The 27,434-nt window shown below is 38.5% G+C and overlaps 1 protein-coding gene across 1 annotated transcript; it reads right to left on the bottom strand.

The window, feature by feature from the left end:
* Positions 1–26,056, bottom strand: GLO1 (glyoxalase I). Its single transcript, XM_077754862.1, has 6 exons — positions 25,898–26,056; positions 11,624–11,706; positions 6,269–6,409; positions 5,355–5,422; positions 4,599–4,688; positions 1–1,482 (listed from the first exon to the last, which is right to left on the bottom strand). Exons 1-6 carry the CDS (start codon positions 25,979–25,981, stop codon positions 1,394–1,396), a joined length of 555 nt encoding a protein of 184 aa, XP_077610988.1. The 5' UTR covers positions 25,982–26,056; the 3' UTR covers positions 1–1,393.
* Between the last annotated feature and the right edge of the window lie 1,378 nt (positions 26,057–27,434).

Here is a 27,434-nt window from a genome sequence, read left to right as displayed (position 1 = left end):
TCTTATTTAAAAGTGTACTTTATTTCAGTCTGTAAGTACTGCTGTTTGTTTGACTTGCTCACATAATCCATTCCATCCAAAAAAGAAATGTCAGGTGCTTCTAGCACAGCGTAAGCACAGTTGGCATAGCCTACCCAAAGGTCTTCCACTGGAGCCTACAGAAAATCCAAATGTCAGGTAAACTACAACTGGACGCTCTTATTCTCTGGGCCACAAGACTGTCAAAAGCAGTTTAGTTTCTTAAAACCTATCAAATATCAATGGCAAGGAGAATGACTGAGCTGCTTTCTGATAACTAAGTAATGTCGTCACTGAACAAAATATATCCTAAATGATTACTTGGCATCAGAAGACCTTGGGGTAGGGGCTCTTCATGAGTAATACAAGCACTGCTTGCCCAGGAAGAAGCAGGTGTCCCCAGAGCAGTTGTTGCCACAGACTTCCTCCACCCCTTCTTCCCTCTCCATGGTTCTCAGGGCCCAGAGCTGAGAGGGCAACACTCAAGCTCACCGAAGTGATGGGTGGAGGAGGTATTGTGAGGTACTAATTTTCGAGGTACAATCTAAACACTAAAAATGACCATCAGATCTCAAGCGCTGGAGCCTATTTATATTGCCTTCAATTCAATTAAAGTTATTTTACGTGTCTAGCCTGCTTTCTCTCAGGATGGAGGAGAGCTAGGAGGATTAAATGAGATACAGGATGTGATGACCTAGCCCCGTGTCTGCTTACCCAGTGAATATTGCTCCCATCCACCTCCCCATTCCCAAATAAAAAGGTTAGTCCTTGAAGTTTGAAAGTACTTTGTAAATAAGGAGAAATTAGTTTTCCTATCAACATCCTTGTCCGTCTGATTCTGAACTGCTCCCAAGACTACCATCTCTTTTGTAAAATAAACACATTATACTCTTTGAAATATACATGAACTTTCATTTTTGTTCACTGTTCTTTACTTTCCATTGTGAAGTTATTTCTGAGGAACTGAAAGCCCAGAAGGTAACCACAACAAAAACTTGTCAATTTTTTTTTTTTTTTTTTGAGACTGAGGATTCAAAGGCAGACTTGTAGAGAAGTCATATTCATACTTAGGAAACAGAAGGCAAATGCAGCCTCTGAAGGGAACTGTTCTAATTATTACCTAAAAAAGTAAAGTTATATAACTACATTCAAGGACACAAGACAAAGTACTACTTTAAAACCAGAATGACTGAACAGTTAGGTGAGAAACATAGCTGAAATAGAAAGAGGAAATGAACTTCAGAACAATTTGAATTGGGACAATGATCCTTCAATCCTAGATGTTTCTGATATCTGAATATCTTGAATCACACTATTTCCTTTTTTACCTCCTGCAAGATCTTCACTGAAATGGCAAAGCAATATTCTCACAGAACTAAATAATGGTGGTCATTTTGTTTGGATTCAAAATTTCAATCCAGTAGCCATCAGGATCTTGAATAAATGCCAGGCCTTTCATTTTACCTGTAAGATAAAATGATTTTCATTGCAAAAGAGACTTTAAAAATCTTTTAAATATTTTTTATTGTTCATTTAGAATATTTTTTATTCAAATTTTAATCTGCATTTTAACAAAATACGTTATTTTGTTTAGAGTTTTAACCTTAAAAGAGTCTATCGTTGGTGATGCCCAAGTACATGTTTCTCAGAATGACTCACACAGTATCTTCTACACATAGCTGGAAGCCAACTCTCCTGAAATAAACTGTGAGACCAGCTGAAGTTTTATGCATCAGATTTTTACTTCATTTTCATGATACATTTAATGCTACCCATTGAGTAAAGAGGCTGTCAGATTTTATTTAAAAAATTTTTTGTTTATTTATTTTGAGAGAGACAGAAACAATGCAAGCAGGGGAGGGGAAGAGAAAAGGACAGGGAGAGAATACCAAGCAGGCTCCACACAGCCAGCACAGAGCCCAACGTGGGGTTCAAACCCACAAACCGTACGATCATCACCTGAGCTGAAACCAAGAGTCAGACACATAACCCACTGTGCAACCCAGCCTCCCCACGACTGTCTTATTTTAAAGGGACAAGTAAACTAAGGAGGTGTTCGAGCAGGCAGCATGGCATACCCCCACAGCCAAAACAGCCAGTGGCTTGGGGCATAACAAACTCTTTAAAACTATTCTAGGTCACTCGAGCTCCGCCAATCAGTCTTTCTCCCAGGAATTCATAACTGGGATTGAAAGGATAGAAGGTCTAGTAGTAGAGTTGTTTGCTTAAGTGGAGAAATGTGACCTCAGCAATCTCTTTTGGGACCAAGATGCTAAATTAGTTTGACTCCTATCCTTCTCTGGCTCTTTTCCCCAAGATCAGCCCAAGAGGAACATATATGGAAAATGAAGAAAAAAATGTCATCACCCTTGAGGTGATGACTGAGGAGAGGAAACGGTGGGGGGTGGGTGACTGTTTTAACCCAGTCCATGTGGAAATGGATAGTTTGGGCCTGGACCAGAAGGCAGTCCATCACGGCTATGGGAGAATAAACAGAAGGGGTTTTATTAATTTGGCTCTTGCTCCTCCCAGTGCCTTGGGCATCAGCTCCTACCCCCATGCTGGGGGAGGTTCAAACTACTGGTTCAGATGTCCTCAGGAGTAAATAAGGGCAGTACAGAAGTCTTGTGCCTGTGAGGAACGGACAAAAACAGGTGAGAAGCAACTGATTGCCCCAGCCTTCACTTTCCATACAATCAAGGTTAGGGAAGAACCATCTCCAGAGGAAGTGTCTCCTACTAATACTCCTTTTCTCTGAGGGGCAAAGAGGATGATGTGACCTGAAGAGCTGCTCTGCAGAACCTGAGTTGTTAAACTCTAGTTTTCAGGTGCTTAGGGATCTCTGTCTGGCCCACCTTCCTGAGATCATGTGGGCAACTAAAAACTGGGGTCTAACTTCCCCCTCTTCACATTGCCTGATGCATTGCAATAGTTACAGTTGCAATGAAAAAAGACTCCTTAGAGACCAAAGTAACAAGAATTTGAGGAACATAACCATAAACAAACGGTGGATTACAGATTCGAACAGAAGAACAGATATCAAACCAATGAACCAAGAGGGATGAAAAAAAAATTTAAAGCACGTAAAGGTGATGAGCAATATGAAATAAGAACAAGAAAATATTTAAGAAACTGAGCAAAAGTTAGGGATCAAAATTATAATAGCTGAAATGAAGAACACAATAGAGGAGAACACAGAGGAGTACTAAAACAGATACATTTGAGAAAAAATTAGCTAATTGGTAGGATAGTTTGAGGAAATCTCCCAGAAACAGAACTAAGAAAAATAACAAAACTTCCAGAACAAAACAGAAGATGACATGAATCAGATTTTTCAATAGCAACACTGGATGGAAAAATAAGACCATGGAATTGTATTTTCAAGATCAAAGGAAAATAAACTTAAGATTTTACATTCAACAAAACTGTCATTCATATAGAAAGGTATGATCTGAGGCATATAAAGCCTCAAAGTTTTGCCTCACAAACCCTTTGAAAGCAGTTTTGGTTGAGATACTTAATGAAGGGACAGAAAAATCCAGAAGATGCTGCAAGAGATACATAGAGAAAAGGTGGTCAAATACTTTGATATATAATTTCCAAAAAGCCAAGGCCAAGTGGCACCTGCCTAGGTCAGTTGGTACACCATGTGACTCTTGATCTCAGGGTTATAAGTCTGAGCCCCATGCTGGGTGCAGAGATTACTAAAAAATAAAATCTAAAAAACCAAAACCAAAAACACAAAATCAAAGAAAGGAAAAATATATCAGTAATATATCCTACTCTGGGAGTGTATCTGAATATCAAATCTTTTAATTGAAAAAAAGAAAAGGATTAAAATGAAATGTGAAATGTTTCAAATGAAAATTGAAATAATAAATTATGCTGGCAGAAGCAGATCTAAGTAAAATAATTATAATACATGTAAATCCAACAAAATATAGATATATATATATACTATTTCTAGAGACAGACTTAAAACTTAAGGACACACAAAGGTTACAGAAGAATAAAAATGAAATACCAGCCATTATTAACCAAGAAGATGTGGTGTAGTTACATGAAAATCAGATAAAACAGGCCTTACGGAACTTATTTTTGGGTGGCTAGATACATGCTGAAATAGTGAAAATTGGTGGCCGGTGATAGAATGTGGTAGAGTCAAAGTAGGGGGAGAGAGCCTAAGGGTTTTTTTGTTTTTGTTTTTTAAGTAGTCTCCATGCCTAGTGTGGAGCCCAACATGGCGCCTGAACTTATAACACTGAGATTAAGACCACCTGAGCTAAGATCAAATGCTTAACCAACTGAGCCACCCAGGTGCCCTAGAATGTAGATTTTTGATGGCTCTTCCAGACTCTGAGTCTAGTCCCTTGTGAAGTCACCAGAGTTGCTGTCTTAGTTCCCTAAGATACCCAGGTATTTTTTCCAATAATTCCTCTATTTTCCTTACAGTGGTTGAAATAGACTTCCTCAAAGTTCCTTGCGCCCAGAGGGACTGACTATATCAGTACCCTCTGTGGGTGCTTGGTAAATGTTATGTAACTCCAGAGAGGCCTGAAGAAAACAAGTAGCAGACTCACCATCATCAGGCTTCTTCACAAATTTGACTCCCAGCTCTTCAAATCTTTTACAAGCACCATGTACATCAGGAACAGCAATTCCAATGTGACCTGAGGTGGTCATCCACAAAATAAGGCAGACAGAAGGAAGAAATAATTACTTCCATGGTATCCAAGTATCACAAGGAGCTTCCAAAAGAAGTTTATCAAAATATAAGGCACCTGAAAACAGACTGAGTCAATAAGTTCAAAACATATATTAAAGAATAAGAATCTAAGTCTAACTGGCTGCTTATAATAAACTAACTAGTAGCTCTGAATTATAAATTATTTAAAATAAGCCTGATATGGGGCTCAGGTATAGTTCAATCTGAATTACTACATCAAGAAAGTAACCCTTATTTGTACTGAATAGGTTTGTTGTGGACACTGCATACATAATAGCCAATGTAAGCCTATAACCCTATCTTCTTGACTGAGAGATTACGGATGGGAGCAGAAGTATACGCTAGCAGAAATGGGGATTCTTATCAACCACAGGTTTTGTTTTTTAAATTAAAAAGTCTACTGGAAGTACAATACTGAGACTAAAAAGTAAAATCATTGTGAGGGAGTAAACGTAGAGTTTAGGTAGAGACTACGAAATTAATTCCTAAATCAAATTTTTCGTGGAAAACTAAAATAACCATGCTCCTAAGAAGCTGATTATTCTTAATAGGTACACAATGCACAAATCACACAAATCCATATATATTTCACACATATAGGCAAACGTACCAAATCCTCGAGGGTCTGAGTTGCCACTGTGGTAACTCTGGGTCTCATCATCTTCGGTGCCCCAGTTGCTACAAAAGGAGAGGAAACATAATTACAAGTGACCTGTAGAATAGATATTCTGAGAAAAAAATTGAAACAATCTCTTTGAAAGCATAACATTTATGTATATAAGTTAATATACTTGATTTATTCCTTGCTACTATAAATATTAAGTTTTCAACTACAGAGAAGACAAATGGGCAAATTGTGATTTTAATTAGGCTAAGGAGACAATAATACCAAGGATCTGCATAAGACCAATAATGATACCAATAGCAACTGTCATTTATTGTAGTTTATTGAGGATACTTTCTTTGAGGACTTCATTAAATCTTCACAACAGCTCCATGGGCTCAATTTGAGTCCCCATTTCATAAATGAGACTGCCACAGAGAAAGGTGACAGAACTTGTTCAGGGTGGCAGAGCTATATAGTCAGAGCCAACACTCATGTCTAGTCTGTCTGATTCCAGAGCTGTTTTGAATCAGGGACACACTAAATCACACACCCTAAAATAAATGCTCTTTTGTTAGTTGTTCAAGAGGACACAGAAACAATGTAAAGGATTAAAAAACAACATTTCAAAAATTCTGAAATTATGAAGACGTTAGTTATAATGCTCCAACATTCATTAGCTATAGCGTGGCAAGTATCTTGCCAATTCAGCCCTACACTGTCTATCTAAAAGACAAACTAGCCCTAACCCTTGTCCTACCCAACAGAAAAGTACAAAAGCCAAAGATCCATAATAAAAGATTCAAATGTTATAAATGCAAAGTGGTTAGGCGGACCTGGTTTGAATTAAGCTTGTCAGCAAGGAAAAAAGGTTTATGAAAATGTAGAATATATATAAAAAGATAAAAACTCATACTCACTGTGTCAGTTCAAGTGTAGCTTTCCTGGAAAACACCCATGCTACTTTTTCATTTTTATCTTTTGGGATGTCATTTTTTTCCTCATAAGCCAAGAAATAGAGTGAAAATTTCATAGTGGGAAAATCTAATTTTTGGAGTAGCCTGCAATTAAATAACAAACCTAAATCAATTAACAATAGGAAAGGTTGATTCATATTAAAATCAATATGACAATTTTGCCAAGCCAGCAGCTTCCCCCCAACTGATTATTGCCCCACATTTGGGGCACATCTTCCAATGGAGAGACACCCCATTTAGACACCACAGGCCAGTGGAAAGGGGACAACTGATATGAGACAAAGAGTGAATGAATTACTAATCCTAAGGTTTTAAAAAATGTAATTGAAGTCATGGCCTATAAAGTGAGTTTAAAAAGTATAAGATTACAAGGCGTAGGGCAGAATGAGGATGTATGCAATTTTATTTAGATTATTGAGGATTAAGTGCTCAAAGATGAAAGACACAGACATCAAAATCCAGGAAGCACAGAGAACTCCCATTAAATTCAACAAAACCCAACCATCAACAAAGCCTATCATAGTCAAATTCACAAAACATTCCGGCAAGGAAAGAATCATAAAGCAGCAAGGGAAAAAAAAAGTCCTTAACCAACAAGAGAAGACAGATCAGGTTTGTAGCAGACCTATCCACAGAAACTTGGCAGGCCAGAAAAGAGTGGCAAGATATATTCAATGTGCTGAATTGGAAAAATATGCAACCAAGAATTCTTTACCCAGCAAGGCTGTCATTCAAAATAGAAGGAGAGATAAAAAGTTTCCCAGACAAACAAAACTAAAGTAGTTCATGACCACCAAACCAGCCCTGCAAGGGACTCTCTGAGGAGAAAAAAGATGAAAAATAAGACCAAAAACAAAAGACCAAAGAACCAGAAAACATCATCAGAAACTCCAACTTTACAAGCAACATGTGGCAATGGATTCATATCTTTCAGTACTCACTTTAAATGTCAATGGACTAAACACTCCAATTAAAATACATAGGGTAACAGAATGGATGAGAAACAAAATCCATCTATACGCTGTTTATAAGAGACCCATTTTAGACCCAAAGACACCTTCAGATTGAAACTAAGGCATGGAAAACCATCTGTCATGCTACAGATCGCCAAAAGAAAGCTGGAGTAGCCATATTTTATCAGACAATTTAGATTTTAAAATAAAGCATGTAACAAGAGATGAAGAGCATTATATCATAATTAAGGGGTCTATCCACCAAGATCTAACAATTGTAACATTTGTGCTCCAAAGGTGATAGCACTCAAATATATAAATCAATTATTCACAAACATACAGAAACTCATTGAAAATAATAGGAGACTTCAACACCCCACTTACAGCAATGAACAGATCATCTAAACAGAAAATCAACAAGGAAACAATGGCTTTGAATGACACACTGGACTGCATGGACTTAACACATATATTCAGAACATTTCATCCTAAAGCAGCAGAATATACATTCTTTTCAAGTGCACATGGAACAATCCCCAGAAGAGATCACATACTGGGACACAAATCAGCCCTCAACAAGTACAAAAAGATCAAGATCATACCGTACATATTCTCAGACCACAATGCTATCAAACTCAAAATTAACCACAAGAAAAAATTTGGAAAGACAACAAATACTTGGAGACTAAAGAACATTCTACAAAAGAACGAATGAGCTAAGCAAGAAGTTAAAGAGGAAATTAAAAAGGATACGGAAGTCAATGAAAATGATAACACCACAGTACAAACCTATGAGACACAGCTAATGCAGTCATAAGAGGGAAGTACATAGCAATCCAGACTTTCCTAAAGAAAGAAGAAAGTTCTCAGGTATACAACCTAACCTTATACCTCAAAGAGCTGGAAAAAGAATACCAAATAAAACCCAAAACCAGCAGAAGACAGGAAATAATAAAGATTAGAGGAGAAATCAATGCTATCAAAACCAAAAGAAACAAAACAAAACAAAACAAAAAAACACATTAGAACAGATCAATGAAATCAGGAGCTGGTTCTTTGAAAGAATTAACAAAACTGATAAACCCTTAGCCAGTTTGATCAAAAAGAAAAAGAAAAGGACTCAAATAAATAAATCAAGAATTAAAGGAGAGATCACAACCAACATTGCAGAAATACAAACAATAATAAGAGAATATTATGAGCAATTATATGCCAATAAAATGGGCAATCTGAAAGAAATGGACAAATTCCTAGAAAAATACAAATTACAAAAACTGAAACAAGAAGAAATAGAAAATTTGAACAGACCCATAACCAGCAAAGAAATTGAATTAGTAATCAAAAATCTCCCAAAAAAGGATTCCAAGGCCAGATGGCTTTCCAGGGGAATTCTACCAAACATTTAAAGAAGAGTTAACATGTATTCTTTTGAAGCTGTTCCAAAAAATAGAAATGGAAGGGAAACTTCCAAACACANGCCAATAAAATGGGCAATCTGAAAGAAATGGACAAATTCCTAGAAAAATACAAATTACAAAAACTGAAACAAGAAGAAATAGAAAATTTGAACAGACCCATAACCAGCAAAGAAATTGAATTAGTAATCAAAAATCTCCCAAAAAAGGATTCCAAGGCCAGATGGCTTTCCAGGGGAATTCTACCAAACATTTAAAGAAGAGTTAACATGTATTCTTTTGAAGCTGTTCCAAAAAATAGAAATGGAAGGGAAACTTCCAAACACATTCTATGAAGCCAGCATTACCTTGACTCCAAAACCAGACAAAGACCCCACTAAAAAGGACTGCAGACCAATTTCCCTGATGAACATGGATGCAAAAATCCTCAACAAGGTACTAGCCAACTGGATCCAACAATACATTAAAAGAATTATTCACCACAACCAAGTGGGATTTACACCTGAGATGCAGGGCTGGTTCAATATCGACAAAACAATCAATGTGATACATCACATCAATAAAAGAAAGGACAAGAACCACATGATCCTCTCAATAGATGCAGAGAAAGCATTTGACAAAATACAGCATCCTTTCTTGATAAAAACCCTCAAGAAAGTAGGGTTAGAAGGATCATACCTCGAGATCATAAAAGCCAAATATGAAAGACCCACTGCTAATATCATCCACAATGGGGGAAAACTGAGAGCTTTTCCCCTATGGTCAAGAACACAACAGGGATGTCCACTCTCACCACTGTTATTCAACATGGAATTGGCAGTCCGGGCCTCAGCAATCAGACAATACAAAGGAATAAAAGGCATCTAAATCAGCAAGGAAAAAGTCAGACTTTCACTCTTCGCAGACGACATGATACTCTATATGGAAAACCCAAAAGATTCCACCAAAAAACTGCTGGAACTGATCCAGCAAAGATGCAGGATATAAAATCAATGCACAGAAATCGGTTACATTCTTATGCACCAATAATGAAGCAACAGAAAGAGAAATCAAGAGATCGATTCTATTTGCAATTTGCACCAAATACCATAAAATACCTAGGAATAAACCTAACCAAAGAGGTGAAAATCTATACATGAAAACTATAGAAAGCTTATGAAAGAAACTGAAGACACAAAAAAAAAATGGAAAAATATCCCATTACTCATGGATTGAAAGAATAAATATTGTTAAAATGTTGATACTACCCAAAGCAATGTACATATTCAATGCAATCCCTATCAAAATAACACCAGCATTCTTCACAGAGCTAGAACAAACAATCGTAAAATTTGTACGGAATCAGAAAAGACCCCAAATAGCCAAAGCAATCCTGAAAAAGAAAACCAAAGCTGAAGGCATTATAATCCCAAACTTCAAGATATACTACAAAGCTGTAATCATCAAGACAATATGGTACTGGCACAAAAACAGACACTCAGATCAATGGAACGGAATAGAGAAACCAGAAATGGACCCACAAACGAATGGCCAACTAATCTTTGACAAAGCAAGAAAGAATATCCAATGGAATAAAGACAGTCTCTTCAACAAATGGTGCTGGGAAAACTAGACAGCGACATGCAGAAAAATGAACCCAAAACACTTTCTTACACCATACACAAAAATAAACTCAAAATGGATGAAAGACCTAAACATAAGAGAGGAAGCCATCAAAATCCTAGAGGAGAAAGCAGGCAAAACCTCTTTGACCTTGGCCACAGCAACTTCTTACTCAACATGTCTCTGGAGGCAAGGGAAACAAAAGCAAAATGAAGTATGGGGACCTCATCAAAATAAAAAGCTTCTGCACAGCAAAGGAAACAATCAGCAAAACTCAAGGGTAACTGACAGAATAGGAGAAGACGTTTGAAAATGACATATCAGACAAAGGGTTAGTATCCAAAATGTATAAAGAACTTATCAAACTCAACACCCAAAAAACAAATAATCCAGTGAAGAAATGGGCAAAAGACATGATTAGACATTTCTCCAAAGAAGACATTCAGATGGCAAACAGACATGAAAAAATGCTCAACATCACTCATCATTAGGGAAATACAAATTAAAACCATAATGAGATACTACCTCATACCAGTCAGAATGGCTAAAACTAACAATTCGGGCAATAACAGATGTTGGCAAGGATGCGGAAAAAGAGGAACTCTTTTGCACTGCTGGTGGGAATGCAAACTGGTGCAGCCACTCTGTAAAATAGTGTGGAGCTTCCTCAAAAAATTAAAAATAGAACTACCCTATGACCCATCAATTGCACTACTAGGAATTTATCCAAGGGATACAGGTGTGCTGTTTCAAAGGGGTACGTGCAGCCCAATGTCTATAACAGCACTATCAACAATAGCCAAAGTATGGAAAGAGCCCAAATATCCATCAATGGATGTATAAAGAAGATGTGGTATATATACACAAGGGAGTATTACTCAGCAATCAAAAAGAATGAAATCTTGCCATTTGCAACTATTTGGATAGAACTAGAGGGTATTATGCTAAGTGAAATTAGTCAGAGAAAGACAAACATCATATAACTTCACTGATATCACGAATTTAAGATACAAACAGATGAACATAAGGGAACAGAAGCAAAAATAATATAAATACAAGGAAGGAGATAAAACATAAGAGACTCTTAAATACAGAGAACAAATTGAGGGTTGCTAGAGGGATTGAGGGTTGGGGGAGGGCCTAAATGGGTAAGGGGCATTAAAGAAGACATTAGCTGGGATGAGCATTGGGTGTTATACATAGGGATGAATCACTGGAATCTACTCCTGAAACCATTATTTCCCTATATGCTAACTAACTTGGGTGTAAATTAAAAATCAATCAATCAATTAATTAAATACATGGATGCGAATAAATAGTTTACTTACGTCATTCCAAGAATTCTAGTATAAAAATCCAATGACTTCTTAGGATCTTTAATTCGTAGCATGGTCTGCTGCAACAGAAAATCCTAAGGAGAAACAATGTATATTAAACACATTTAACTTCTGACACTTGTTACCAACATTAATTGTGCTTTCTATAGCAAGACACAGTCCATCTTTGTAACACAATGTTTAAGAAGAAATCATCTTTGGGGCACCTGGGTGGCTCTGTTAGTTAAACATCCAAGTCTCTGATGGTTGATTTCAGCTCAGGTCATGATCTCACAATTCATGAGTTGGAACCCTGCATCCAGCTCTGCGCTGACAGCATGGATCCCACTTAGGATTCTCTGTCTCCCTCTCTCTCTACCCTTCGACCCCTCTCACATGCTCATTTACTCTCTCAAAATAAATAAACATTAAAAAAAAATAATAAAACAGGCCAAAAAACTACTTTATCGTAACAAGTAGATCTTAATGAATATAATTTAATTCTTCATTCACAGCTTATAATCACATATAAGGCAACTGGCTCTGAAATTACTTTCTAGAATACCTGGATTGCTTTTCTAGGCAGGTGCTGCACTTCTAAAGGTCTTGGTTTCATCAAGCAGCTGGAAAAGAGCAAAGCTGCCCCTGACTTCTAGGTGCTGGCCTGGCACTCACAACCAGGCCTTGGTTTTCTCCTGTTGAATAGAATCGCAGAAACACTTACAAAGTCACTCTGTGACTGCCATGAAGTGAGGTCAAAATAAACGTAGCAAAACCAATTCCACTTCATATTCTTATTCAGCACAGATTGAAAGAAGGCACTGTTTGAACTTTGGTGAGAGGTAGGTTGGATCTATACACAGGTTTTTCAAATGATTAAAACTATCTGAAAAATATTGATTACTATTGCATACACAAAATCTTAGCTATCTATTCACTTGCTTTAAAAATGTGCAGAATTTACTTATTTTTGATGATTCAAGGACATTTCTATAAATGGCAATTACTGTCTTACAATGTAATAGGAGCTCCTGGCACATTAACTCCTACTTGTTCCTGAATTGAGATGGTCCCTGGAACTCCTATTTTCACTTTACTCTTTTAATGACCTTTCAGTCCCCTCACTCACCATTAAGTTATGAGCTGTCAATTCTATCAGCAAAACTCTCCTTTCTTGGACACAAGAGAGCTAATTTCCCTGAATTCTTTGACTCTACATGTCTCACCAGCCTAGCACCCTGACCCCGGCTACCGCACCTCCGACGTACACTGATTGTTACTTTTCTCTTTTACCTTGTGCTCTACAGTCTATTCTTGGGGAGAGATCCATGAAATAGTTAATTCAGATCACTCTTCTACTCAAAAACCCTGGCCTGGGTGGTTCAGTCAGTTAAGCATCAGACTTCAGCTCAGGTCATGATCTCATGGTTCGCAGGTTGGAGCCCCATTGGGCTCTGTGCTGACAGCTCAGAGCCTGGAGCCTGCTTCGGATTCTGTGTCTCCCTCTCTCTCTGCCGCTCCCCTGCTCATACTCTATTTCTCTCTGTCTCTCAAATATAAACATTAAGAAAATTAAAACAAAAACCCTGAGAAGGCTCCCCCATTTCATTCAGAGTGAAAGCCAAAGCCCNCAGCTCACCTCAGAGCCTCTGCTGGAAGGCTCTTTCCCCAGAGCCACTCCTAACCTTTTTAACTGCTCAAATGTCATCTTCCCAGTGAGGCCTCAGATGACTGCTATAACTCTCCACTTAACCCATTTTTTTTTTCATTTTCTTTTTCCACGGCACTCATTGCTTTTCAATACGCTATTTACAATATTTTGTACTTATCTTCCCCCCATAGAATATAAACCCCATAAGGGCAGGAATGTTTGTTTTGTTTGTTGATGCAACCTCAGGGCAGAGTCTGGCACAGAGTGGGTACCCAATAAATGTTTGTTGAAAATGAGGAAATGAACTTTCAGTAGATGATGTTTCTTTCCAATCAAGCTGCATCCAACATTACTAGCCTTTTCTTCAACGACAAGAAAAAATTGAAATCTAAAATCCTTTTAAAATCTGTTCCTTAATGGTCCAGTTTACCATTGTACCAGTGATATTGGTCATATTAATATTTCATCTTTTCAACATCTTTCTACCAACATTAGTATTGTTAAACTATGAATGATTTTATTATTACTTCTATGAGAGAGTTCACGCTCTTTGACCAAGACGGTTTCCCTTTTAAAAATCTAAGGAAAACATTACAAACTCTGACAAAGATTTATGTACCAGGACATTCATGGTACACTTACATAATAACTACATGCCAGACACTGTTCTAAGTGATTCACAGAACTTATATAATCTTCACAACAACCCTATGAAATATATATTATTACCATCCCCATTTTGCTGCTGAGAGAGTGTCACAGAAAAAATTCCATCCAAAGCAGTTTGGTTTCAACCACCTTGGCTAAACTGCCTCTAATAGCAAAGAAACAGATAAATTATGATAAAAGCATAATTGAATATTATGGATACATATAAAGGTATATTAAGTGGCATGGGGATATACACATGACATGTGCAAGTGAGGTAGGGACAGAGAGAGAGGGGTACAGAGGATCTGAAGCAGGCTCCATGGTGACAGCAGAGAGCCCGAGGTGGGGTGCAAACCCCCAAAATATGACATCATGACCTGAGTGGAAATCAGATGCTTAATCGGCTGAGCCACCCAGGCATCTCAAGATTAATTACATCTTAAAAGTAACGTTAAAAACCTTTATTATTTTTTTTAACTAAAAAAGTTTTTTTATGTTTTTCAGTTTTGAGAGAGAGAGACAGAGTGCAAGCTGGGGAGGGGCAGAGAGAGAGGGAAACACAGAATCTGAAGCAGGCTCCAGGCTCCAGCTGTCCACACAGCGCCTGATAAGGGGCTTGAACTCACAAGAGATCATGATCTTAGCTGAAGCCGGACCCTTAACTGACTGTGCCACCCAGGCACCCCCTTTAATTTTATTACTAACATGGCTACGTACTAAAGCTATCTAAATACATACATATAAAAGAATATTAAAATGAACTTTTAAAAGTCCATACATAGTTAACAATACTGTATTGTATATATATTTTAGAGTTGAAAGAGATCTTTTTTTCTTTCAGAGAGCATATCTTAAAAGCTGTCCACACATGCATATGAAAAAGGTAATTATTTGAAATGATCAGCACATTAACTAACCTTATTGTGGTAGTCATTTTGCAATATATACATATATCAAATTACTATGCTGTACACCCAAAACTTACACATTGCTATATGTGGATTATTTCAATAAAGCCTGGAAAAACATAGTTTAAAAAAGAGGAAAATGGAAAGATATAGCATTTTTCTGAGAAGACTCAATATGATAAACAGATTATTTCCAAGTGAATGTAAAGATGAAACATAAACTCTAATGCCATTTTTAACATTAAAATAGACCTATATATAGTGAAAATTAAAGGTATATTCAATATCAGTGGATTTATTTATAAAAAAAAAAGAGGCTTATAAATCCTTTGCTACAAAAATGTTATTTGGATGATATAAAAAACAACCAGGGATTGCTTTTTATAAAATGATCAAGTTGTTTAAGCTAACAGTTTTCTATTTACTACCAACATATTCTGTCAACTGTCTGTACCACTGGTAAACACCCGAATGGTCTTGAGAAAAAGTTCCTTTCTCAAAGTTCCTAAAAATGACTATCTATTGCTATGGTTCTAAAATATTATTTAAAATAAATATACCTTGTGTTTAAAAAACTAATTCTTACATTCATGTCTTGTCTCATTAGACAATTCTGTCTTCCTTTTTTCATGCTCTAAATTTTGAACAGTGAAAGATGTCTTTTATGCTTAAACTGTCACTGGGTTTTCTGGGATGGCTACTAGGTAACAAAGATTTGCTCCTTTGCCTTATAAAAAGAAAAAGAATATAGAGGCACCTGGGTGGCTCAGTCAGGTGAGCACCTGACTCTTGATTTCAGCTCAGGTCATGATCCCAGGGTAGTGGGACTGAATCTTGTGTCAGGCTCTGTGTTGAGCATGGAGTCTGGTTAAGATTCTCTTTTTTTCTCTCTCTCTCTCCGCAACCCCCTGCTCCCCCTCTCTAAAATAAATATTAAAAATTTAAAAATAAGAAATGTAAATAATCATCGGGCCTTGGGGGGTGGGTCGTTGTCCAAATTTCATTAGCTCAAAACTACTTCGAAAAAACTTAAATGGTGTAATCAAGGATGTTTCTAGTGCACAATCCTGATAAAATTATAAAAGTGAGACATGGATGTGAACCAAGGGTCAAGTTCCCTTAGAGCACTTCTAAACGGATTTTTTGGTGTTAAGACGCGAGACTTAGGTAAATCTTCATTTTTTAACTTATGGATGTCTAGTTGCTCCAGCACAATGTGTTGAAAAGCCAACTTTTCTCCATTGAGCTGCATTTTCATCTTTGCCAAAAATCTGTAGAGTATATTAGTATGGGTCTACTTCTGTGTTCTCTATTCTGTTCCACTATTCTGTATCTTCTCGGCTAATACCACAGAGCAGTGAGTACCGTAGCTATAGAGCAAGTCCTAAAATCCGAGACTGTTTCCTTCCACTTCATTCTTTTTAAAATTTGGTTATTCCAGTTTATGTGCCTTCCATATAAATTTTAGAATAATCTTATCTATATCTAAAAAAAAGGTTTGTATTAAACACGTATATTCATTTGTGGAGAAGTGACATCTTTACAATGCTGAGTCTACCAATGATGAACACAGTATGTTTCTCTCCATTTATTTAAATCTTTATCAGTACTGATTAATTTTCAACATATAAGGCACTGTATATGTTTGTTAGATTTATACCTAAGAAATTTTCCTGAGCAATTATATTTTTAATCTTGCTGTTCACGTGTTCTCTGCTAGTAGAAGGAAATAGAATTGATTTCTATATGTTTACTTTTATCCTGAACCTCAATGAACTCACTTGTTATCCCTACAAGAGTTTTTTGTAGAATCTTTAGGATTTCCTATGCACAATCATGTTATCTGCAAATAGGGACAGTTTTCTCTCTTCATTCCAATCTGTATGACTGTTAACTTCCTTTTCCTACATTACTGCACTGGCCAGAACTTCTAGCACCATGTTATATAAGAGTGGTGAGAACAGACTTCTTTGTCTTGTTCCCCCAAATTAGGGGAAAAGCATCACGGTTAAGTATAACATTAAGTTTTTTATATATGGTCTTCATCATATTGAATAAGTTCCACTCCATTCCTATTTTTTCTGGAAAAAAAATTAAACATGAATGGTGTTGAATTTTTGTCAAAAGTTTTTCTGCATCATTTAAAATGATCATGTGATTTTTCTTTAGCCTCTTAATATATTGGATTACTTTGATTGATTTTTGAATACTAAACCAGGCTTGCAAACCTAGAATAAACTCCACTTGGTCATGGTAATTTTTTTATATACTGCTAGATTATATTTGCTAATATTTTGTCAAGGATTTTTACATTTATATTCATGAGGAATATTAGTCTGTAATTTTCTTTTTTTGTACTGCCTTCATCTGGTTTTGGTATCAGAGTTATACTAGTTTTAGTATAGTAGGCTCCATGCCCAACATGGGGCTTGAACTCACAACCTTAATATCAAGTCACATGCTCTACTGACTGAGCTAGCCAGGTGCCCAGAGTAATATTAGCTTTATAAAATGAATCAGGAAGTACTCCCTCCTTTTCAGGTTTTTAAAAGGGATAATGTAGAATTGATATTAATTTTTCTTTAATATTTGGAAGAATTCTCCAGTGAAATATCCTTGAGATATCTGTTTTGGAAAGTTATTGGTTTTGAGCTCAATTTCCTTGTCTTATAGAGCTACTCAAATTATTTCATATTGGGTAAGTTATGTTTCTGTTTTTCAGGAATTGGTCCACTTCATGTAAATTGTAAAATTTACATGAAAAGTTATTTTTAATATTGCCTTATTATCTTTCTGATGTCTGCAATCTGTAGTAGTATTCCATTTCATTCCGTATACTGGTAATTTGTGTCTTTTATTTTGTGAGTCCACCAATTCTATTATTTTTTTTTTTCAAAGCACCAGTTTTGTTGAATTGTTTTTCTCTAGTTTATTTCTAATTTCAATGGTTTCTGCTTTTTGTTATTTCCTTCCTTCTGCTTCCTTTGGGTTATTTCGCTTTTTCTAGGTTCTTTAGGAAGGAACTTAAGTATTGATTTAAGACTTTTCTTCTTTCCAGGGCGCCTGGGTGGCTTAGTCGGTTGAGCGTCCGACTTTCGCTTAGATCATGATCTCGCGGTTCGTGGGTTCGAGCCCCGCGTCGGGCTCTGTGCTGACTGCCAGCTCAGAGCCTGGAGCCTGTTTCGGAGTCTGTATCTCCCTCTCTCTCTGACCCTCCCCTGCTCACGCTGTCTCTCTCTCTCTCTCCTAGAAATAAATAAAAAGATTTAAAAAAAAAAAAAAGACTTTTCTTTCCTAATGTATGCATTTACTAATTTGAAATCCCCCCTAGGACTATTTTACCTAAGATTCCTCTCTTATTTTCAATCTATTTAAAAAAAAATTTCCCCGGGGCGCCTGGGTGGCTTAGTCGGTTAAGCGTCNAAAAAAAATTTCCCCTTGAGGCCTTCTCTTGATCCATGAATTATTTAGAAATTGGAACACTTGGAAATTGTTTAGTTTCCAAGTGTTTGGAGAAATTCCTGTTGTATTTCTGCTACTGATTTCTAGTTTGATTCAATCGTAGTTCAAAAATGCACTCTGTTATTTCAATAATAGTAAATTTGTTGAAGTTGGATTTGGGGCCCATAACATGGGTCTGTCTTGGTATATGTTCTGTGGGCACTTGAAACAAGTGTATTCTGCTGTTGTTGGGTGGAGTGTTCTTTAAATGTTGGTCAGACCTTCTTTGTTGATGGTGTCGCAGTGTTTGTCTATATCCTTGCTAATTTTCTGTCTAGTTCTATCAATTGTTGAGAGAGGAGTACTAAAAGTCTCCAATTATAAATGTGGATTTTTCAATTACTCCTTTCCATTAAATTAGGTTTGCTTCAGGTATTTTTGCTGTTGTCCTTTAGTGCACACGCATTTAGGACTGCTGTATCTTCTTGGTCAATTGACCAATTTTCATTATATAAATGTACCCCTCTAACTATGATAATTTTCCTTGCTCTGGAGTTTACTTTATTTGGTATGAATATAGCCATTCCTGCTTTCTTTTGGTTAATGTTTCCATAATAATCTTATTCTATCCTTTTACTTTTAACCTGCCTCTATTACTATATTTGAAATGTTTCATGTAGACAGCATATACTTGGAGCATTTTTTCATTTTCTTTTATTTCAGTTATATGGAGATATAATTAACATACAGCACTGTGTAAGCTTAAGGCACATATGACTAATGACTTGATTCATGTATGTTGTGAAATGATTACCACAATAAGTTTAGTTAATATCCACTACCTCATAGATAGATAAGTTGGGGCATGTTTTTAAATCCACTGTGCTAATCTCTAATTGCTGTATTTATACCTAATGTGATTATTGAAATACTAGGGCTTAAGTTTGCTATTTTATTTATTTTTATTTTGTTTTCTGTTAATTTTTTCCTTGCCTTCCTGTGGGTTACTGGAATATCTTTTTATAACTCCATCTTCATTTATCTAGAGCATTTTTTCATGTACTCTTTGCATAGCTTTTCTAGTGGTTGCTCTAGGTGTTCAATTATGTGTGTTATCATAGTCACTTGGTGTCATCATTTTATCAATTTGAGTGAAGTACAGAAACTTCATCTCTCTTTACATCCCTTTACTCTCTCCCATTTGTAATGGCCTTAAAATATTTCCACTGCTGGGGTAGGGTAGAACTTCAGGTTCCCCATGTTTCTGCATTAATACAGCAAGTGGGGAAAGCTTGTTATTGTCTGCTGAGATGAAAATCCTGGCTTCCTACTCAGCCTTTTCTGATACCAGCCTGGCAGGGGGAGGGTGGACACTTCACTGCAACCTGTTCAGTGAAAGAACAGGCTTCCCAGCCAGCCTTTGCTGGCATAGGTAGGGAGGCAGCCACAGGTTTTTCTGTGGTGTCTGATTGTGGTAGAGCTGTTATTGTCTTAAAGTTTTCTGCCTTATCAGGAAATACTGCTTACTTCCTGGGCTTGTGAATAGAGAGCAGATTTTCATTGTTGCTTTTTCGGGGGTTGGGGGAGTGGTTTGTTTGTTTTTGTTTATACCCGTTGACAATTCTGTAGTTCTTGTCTAGCTGACAAGTTTGGGCTAGATGAGGCAAAAAGAAAACTCAAGAATCTCACCACCATGTTGCTCCTAGGGTCTCAAGGTCCCTAGCTAGTCTGTCTTCTTCTCTCCACCTTTCAGTGTCTTCCTAGGTTTATTTCATATACAATGTCCAGAGTCTTTAGCTGAACCTAGCAGGAGGAATAGGGAAAGGTATATGCACTCCATGTTCCAGAAAAAGTCTCCAACTGATTTTATACAATTGCCCCCCCAACAATGGGGTATGTTTGATCACCAAATGTCTCTCTAATGATGAAGACACTCCTTTCTCTAGAACTGTTGCTAAGGAGCTTTGTAAGACATTCCATCTTACTCAAAATCACAATCAAGATCTTCATTGCCTCTGTCACTTTCAGGCTTCATAAAGAAGGAGTTTCAAACTTGCACTAGCTAAATTTTCAGAAATGTTAAGATTTCTTTGGCCTAAAGTGTGTGTTTTAGCCTTGATAACAGTTGAGACCAACTCCCTTGGGTGCCCATCAACTCTCTTTCCCAATGAGTTTTTAAAAGTGCTGCATCACCCCCAGCAGGGAGTCTTCTTGAGGCTCAACTAAACATTCAGACTCACAGGACAACCACAGGCTGAAAGGGTTTCAGCTTGCCAACAAAGCAGCTTGCCAACAAAGCTGTGGCNTCACCCCCAGCAGGGAGTCTTCTTGAGGCTCAACTAAACATTCAGACTCATAGGACAACCACAGGCTGAAAGGGTTTCAGTCAGAAAAACACAGCTTGCCAACAAAGCAGTGTTAGGCGTTCTTCTTCAGCAAGAGGACCTCAAGACATCTGTACAGCTCGGGCACAGGGAGAGGATCTGCACTGTAGAAGCAGGAATCACCTTGGTGTAGAAGCCATACATGTACCACAGGCACCAATGTCTCCATCAGCAATCCCATGGGCACAGCTTCCAAAATCTCGAGGGACAGTTATAAGAGCCCAAAGCCATGACTTCCTATTAGGTATTGATAATTCTCCCTCTCCAGATGCAATTTACCAATCAGCTTATTTTTATCATAAGGAATATTGCAAAGTAACAAACACTATTTTTAACAGTTTCTTGGGAAACGGTTAGAGTGAACCAAATTCACATTCTCATCAAAGGGTTAAGGGCTGATACGCTTCTAGGTATCATATCTCCTATAAAACAAAAATGGATCAAGTTTTGGTTTGTCTTGACTTCTTAAAACCACAGCTGCCTTCAAGTGCAAGGCCCTTTTGGAAATACAAGCATATCTGAGGGGAACAAAATTGTCTTCTACTAACAGCTGGAGAACATGATTGCTGTGCAGGATGGTTTGATATGGGTTCTTTTTTCTTCACTATCTTCCTCCTTCTAGTGTTATTTGCCTGACTCAACCTATGTCAGAATGTGATAAATTGTTCCTGAAAATAATTCAGCCACTCCCTTTACATTTATTCTATCTTATCTAAACTGGTTCCATGTGGTTCTTTCCTTCCCATTCTATAAGTCAACAGCCAAAGATGTACTTCAAGTGTACTCACCCTATAGATAAAAGAGACAGAAATAGCTAGGAGACACAGGAAAATTTTTTAATTTAAAAATTACCTGTGATTTTTGTAACACACCTGCTGGACTACTCTTACAACAGATAAAAGAAACAGGAAAATCCCAGAAGCCTTCAGGATCACAAGGACTTTAATATCTCATGCAAAGGGTCAGAAAAACACACAAGTGTGAGAGAAATAATTGTTTACAGGCAGTATGGTTCAAATGCTGGCTCCACCACCACTGTTTTGAGTAAATCATTACTTTTCTTGAACCTCAGTTTTCACAAATTTAGAATGGGGATTACTATAGTTCTCTGCTCAGAGGACTAAGTTGGACAGTGTATGGGAGAATGCATGAAGGTGCTTAGCATAGGAACTCTAGAATCCTTTGTCAGCCCAATCCAGAGACCTGGAGTCTTCCTAGATTTCTCCCTCTGCACTCCTCCATAATCCAGTCCAAGTGTCCTATCAACCTGAGTGCTTAAATCCCTCATTTAAGTGAGCATTACCTTGCTGTGTCCTCACCACTTCCTCCCTGGATGACTGTCATAGCCTCCCTGGTCTCTGCTTCTTGCAGGCTTACCCAGATGTAATCCATTGACTTTCCCATAAAATACCAGAGTGGTCTTTCTATAGTGAAAACCCAATTGTGTCACTTCTGGGTTAAAAATCATTCCTTTAGTGGTGCTTCACAGTTTTTAGGAGAAAGTCCCCAAAGCAAGCACATATTGGTTATTGTATACTTCCCTGACTTCATCATTTGTCACCATTCCCCTAAACTGATTATTTCAAACATTTCTGGTACACCCTTTACTGTTAAAAAAGAGAGCATCATCCCCAATAAATACGTATTTATTTTGATTATACACATGTACAAATATACTAATAAAACATATTTATTATAAGGGTGACTGGGTGGCTCAGTATGTTAGGTATCTGACTTTGGCTCAGGTCATGATCTTGTGGTTCATGAGTTCAAGCCCCGCATTGAGCTCTGTGCCTGGAACCTGCTTCAAATTCTGTGTCTCCCTCTCTCTTGCTCTGTCTCTTTCTGTCTCCCGCAAATGAATAAATGTTAAAAAAAAAAAAAAAAAACTTTAAAAAAACCATATATATTATAAAATATATTTACCAAATAGAAATCTTTACAGGGGCAGGGGGTGCTCATATCTTCTTTGGCATCCCAATGATTGTCCTGTGTACCTTCCCCTCAACCCCCACTGCCTATAACTTAGTCTCATATTACTGTCAATTCCTGCATCAGTTCTTGGGTGTTATTGTGCTTTTTATATATATTATATGATTCTCTCTGCCCAGAACAGTCATTCATTCATCTGGCCACTGTCCTTCCTTCCACTTCTCCATTCTCTCTTCCATCTACCCCTGCACCTACCTAGCTACTTCCTTTGTATTTGGTAAAACTCAGCTTAAGTATCACCAAGACTCAGAGTTTTCCCTGAACCTATCACTCACCACTCAGATGGGATGGGANTCAGTATGTTAGGTATCTGACTTTGGCTCAGGTCATGATCTTGTGGTTCATGAGTTCAAGCCCCGCATCGAGCTCTGTGCCTGGAACGTGCTTCAAATTCTGTGTCTCCCTCTCTCTTGCTCTGTCTCTCTCTGTCTNAGAATTTCAGGAGATTATCACTTAGGGGAAAAAAAGTATTTGGCCTTATGAAGACAGTTGGCCAATAAGACTACCTAGGATGTGAGATAGCTGTACATTCCCTGACCTGCCTTCATGACAAAGGTGCAAATGATCAACAGGCAAGTTGACTTCTACCACCGCTACCTTCTCCTTTCCAAAAAAGGCCCTCATCACTTATTTCACCTTCTAAAAGAAACTTTTAGGTATCCTCATTACCTCCAGGCCTGGATCCCTCCAATCGACTCTACAAAAATGCTTTGAAGCCCAGAATGGTTCCCTACTTCTTTATAAAACCCAACTTCCTTAGACGTGACATTCAAAATTCTCTCCATGATCTGGCTCCAACCTACCATTCTAGCCTTCTCTACCACTGCTCCACTGCTCAGATAACCTGAACTTCAACCAAAATTATGTAACTCACCTCTTTAGAACATGCTTTCACTGCATCATTCTGCCATCTCACTATATTTTTGCTCATATACTTCCTCCACCTAGAATGCCTTCTCCCATGTAACTGTCTCCCAGGTGATTCCGGACCCCACTTTCAAGACAAAGACTCACCCCCACCTTCTACTTGATGCATTCCCTGATCCCCACAGTTGAAACACAACCTCAAATTTTATCACTTTTCATAAAGGATATTAACACATTTTATCTTCCTCCCAGCTCTCTTTATGCTGCTTTTGCAAACTCAGCTCAAATGCCCTGCTAAGATCCCTGCAGCCAGTGACAAAACTGGGGGTTCAAATGTAGGTCTTTGGATTTCAAACACCCCATGTTTGAAGTATAGTATACCATACTATAGATGCTACCTTCAAAAATTTCTATCTCTTGTGCTCCAAGGGTGCTTTATAATTTCAATAGCACATTAATCCCAGCTCTAACTTATGTTGGAGTTGGTGTCCATTTGATAAGGAGACCTCATCTGGTTCAGCCCAGTATCCCCCAAATGTGCCATGTTTTTTATATATAGTAGTGTGTGTGTGTATTATATATAAAAAACAGCAATCAGACTGAATTTAATTTAGGTCTTTTACTTTCCTTCATGTCAACTTCCAAAATTATGGCTGAAGTTAGTACTCCAGAAGTAGAACAGGGTGAAGGTTGGGAGCATGTGCTCCTCTCTGGGCAAGATATTCAAGTTACTCAATACCTCTATGCTGGAGTCTCCTTATTTATAAAATGGAGATAATACTTATGCTTTCTTCGAGGAGTTATTACGAGGATTAAACTAAGTAATGTACTTCAAACAACAACCCAGGGCCTGGCACACTCAAGGTATCCCAGCTGCTATTACATATCCATTTTATGTCCCCCCACATGGTACCTCAAGGGCCAAAAATTACTAATTTCAAGAAGTAATTACTCCAAGTAACCAAGAGAAATTTCGATTATATGTAGTGTAAATTAAGAACGCAAGGGGTGCCTGGGTGGCTCAGTTGGCTAGGCATCGGACTCTTGATTTCCACTCAGGTCATGATCTCACAGTTGCTGAGTTCAAGCCCCACATCGGACTCTCTCTCTCCTCTTGGAATTCTCTCTCTCCCCCTGTCTCTCTCTCAAAAAAAAACTGTAAATAAAAATGCAAGAAAATGTATTTAATACATTTATAAAAATCTCTGAAATATTTTAATAGCCCAGTATATAAGATCTCCAGTTATCTAGAAAATTAATTTATACTGAATGACTCAATTTATATTTTGTGAAATAACTAGGTATTACTATTAGAGGATATACAAGTGAAATGAGTGTGAAAGGAAATTTCTTTCTTTCCCTCCCTCTCTCTTCTGTCCCGAAATTTCACAGGGACTACCATTCTGCCTAAACTAAGTAGCAGGAGACAAAGGCTTTAGCAACGAGAGGTGTCTGACTCTTCACCCTGAAGGTAAAGAGCAAGCAGGAGCAAACTCCTCAATATCTCTTTGAGGTCTGCATAAAGCACATATTCAAGGAATTTAGAAATTCCCCAATCTAATGAAAAGAAAAAAAAAAAAACAAAGGCATTTACTTACACTGACGTGTACACCGGAATACCCCTCCCTCCCCTCCCCCTACCCCCCTAAGCCACAGTCGTGTCAAATCCTGGCAGTGAGGAGTCACCACACCTGAGTGAGTTACACGGACTCGGTACAGACATGTTAAGCAAGCTGGAGGGATGCAACAGGTCATTCCTCTTACTGGATCTCGGCTGCGATGAGAGGATCGGTGAAGGAATTTCTAAGATTCCCTTTGGATCTAAGCTCCACGGATTCTGTCACCTCTCCTGGGGACCACCACGCATAGGGAGGGCAGAAGTGTGACAGCTGAACAACCATAAAAAACAAGCAAAAGCGAAATTCTGGGCGCGGTTAAACTCGGAGATCAAATTAGTTTGGAGGAGTTAAACCTGCAGCCAGAGCAGGCTGGGAGGGTCAGGCGTGGAAAATGACCTTCGAACCTGGAGTGGGAGTTCTGAAGCTACTCTTACCCGCCATAGCTACTGGCCCGGGGAACACGCACACCCACGGACAAGGGATCTGACCCTGGCTTGGCCGTGGCTTCCAGTTACCGTCCCAAAATAAACAAGTTAATAATGCAAGTAGGGTCGCAGGCTCTGAGGAAATGGATCCTCTCACGCATCCCCTACTGGACACCACTAGCCTTTTCCCCAGCCCACTCTGGTCCGCCCTAGGCGGCCGGAGCTGCGGCAGATGGGGTTCGAATCCAGCGGGAGCCCGGCCTGGCTGAGCCAGGGACGTGAGCCCTCCCGGGGCCCGAGTTACGCCCTGCGGGGCCGCGACTCGGGAGAAGTAGGTTCTGCGCCCACCTTGGTGCTGGGGTCCGGGTCAGAGCAGCAACTGAGGGCAGCCTCGTCGGTGAGGCCGCTGGACACCGGCTGCGGTTCTGCCATGGCCGCACTGCTGTATCACTGATGACCGTCCCGAGCACGAAGCAGCCAGCGACAATCCTCCCGGCCTTTACACGCGATGGCGCGGAGGGGAGGGCGGCTGCTGATTTCTAGCCAATCGCTGCGCGCACAGCAAGTTGACTCTCTGCTGATTGGGTCCTAGTGAGTCAGCGCCTACAGCCGCACGACACTGTGGTCAAGACTACAACTCCCGAGGTGCCTTGCACTTGAGGGGGGGTGGCTGGGGAGACACAAAAATCCCTGCAGGCCGGAAAGCGTGATTTCTGGGTATTGCTTGTTGACCTAATTTTTTTTCTGCCTAATTGTTAAAGTTAAGGAAGCATCCAGATCTCAGGGCTGCAACTTGGTAGAAAATTCGAACCTGATGGAAAGAGAATTGTGCTATCCTTTTTAAATCGTAAGGATCCAAAGTTCTCAGTTTAAGCAGTACAGAATAATTGAAACAACTCTGACTTAATAATTCTAGATTCAAGTTTGGGTTCCACTATTTTTTCGCTCTAGAAACATAGAGTAATTACTGGTCCCTCTCTGAGCTTCCTTGCAGGATTTTGGTGAGGTTCAAATGAGATTTAAATCACAGTTTCACTACTTATGATTTAAATGTCCACAACTTGCAGTGTGTGTTTACATTAATTTTGCTAAGGCACATATTTTAATTGTGTTAATTGGAAAACTTAGTTATCACTGTTCTTTGATGACTGGCACATAGTACCTGCTTAATACATATTTCCTGTTGTTAAAAGAGTAAATGATCATAATTGGTGTAAACAGAATTTAGTAAAGGGCCTTATGTTAGTACATTAATGAGGAATGAGATTTGACAAAGAGTTTTTAAGTGAATAGGAGGGTCTATGTAAATTAGCAAGAAGATAGATACATGTTAGGGATTTTGGTTACAAGAGGTTGGGCAAAGTGGGAGTTTATTGGCTCACCTAATCAGACCCAAGCAGGGCAGGGATGCATCTGGTACCAAACATGTAGCACCAGGTACCTGGCCACCACAAAGGTGTCTCCATCTCTCATCTCAGCTTCTTTCCTCATCTCCACTCCATTTTGTCAGACATAATTGCTTTTCCAGTCTAGAAGCTTAGAGCTCTCAGCCTCTCAGCCTCTTACCTGAGAGGGAGGGACCACTTCCCTAAATTCCAATTTGATAAAATAGGAGGGGCTATGATTGGCCTAGACTGGGACCTGTGCTTACCCTGCGGTCAGGGCACTGTGACTGGCAGCCATGATTAGAACCACCCATTTGAAGTGGGAGAAGAAACAGCTCCCCCAAAGAAGAAGGGGATGTTCTTATAAGATAAGAAGACTCGGTGTACTGGAACCACAGAACTTCAACGTGGAAATAGACCTTAAGGCTGCTAACCCAGGAACTGAGGCAACAAAAACCCTCCATACACTGTGCATCACTGAATTATTCTATGGAAGTCCA

The sequence above is a fragment of the Crocuta crocuta genome, unplaced genomic scaffold (genome assembly GCF_008692635.1).
Source record: "Crocuta crocuta isolate KB4526 unplaced genomic scaffold, BGI_CrCroc_1.0 scaffold132, whole genome shotgun sequence".
Lineage (NCBI taxonomy): Eukaryota > Metazoa > Chordata > Mammalia > Carnivora > Hyaenidae > Crocuta > Crocuta crocuta.
The sequence above is the reverse complement of the archived record's forward strand: the minus strand, read 5'-3'. Positions and strand labels throughout refer to the sequence as shown.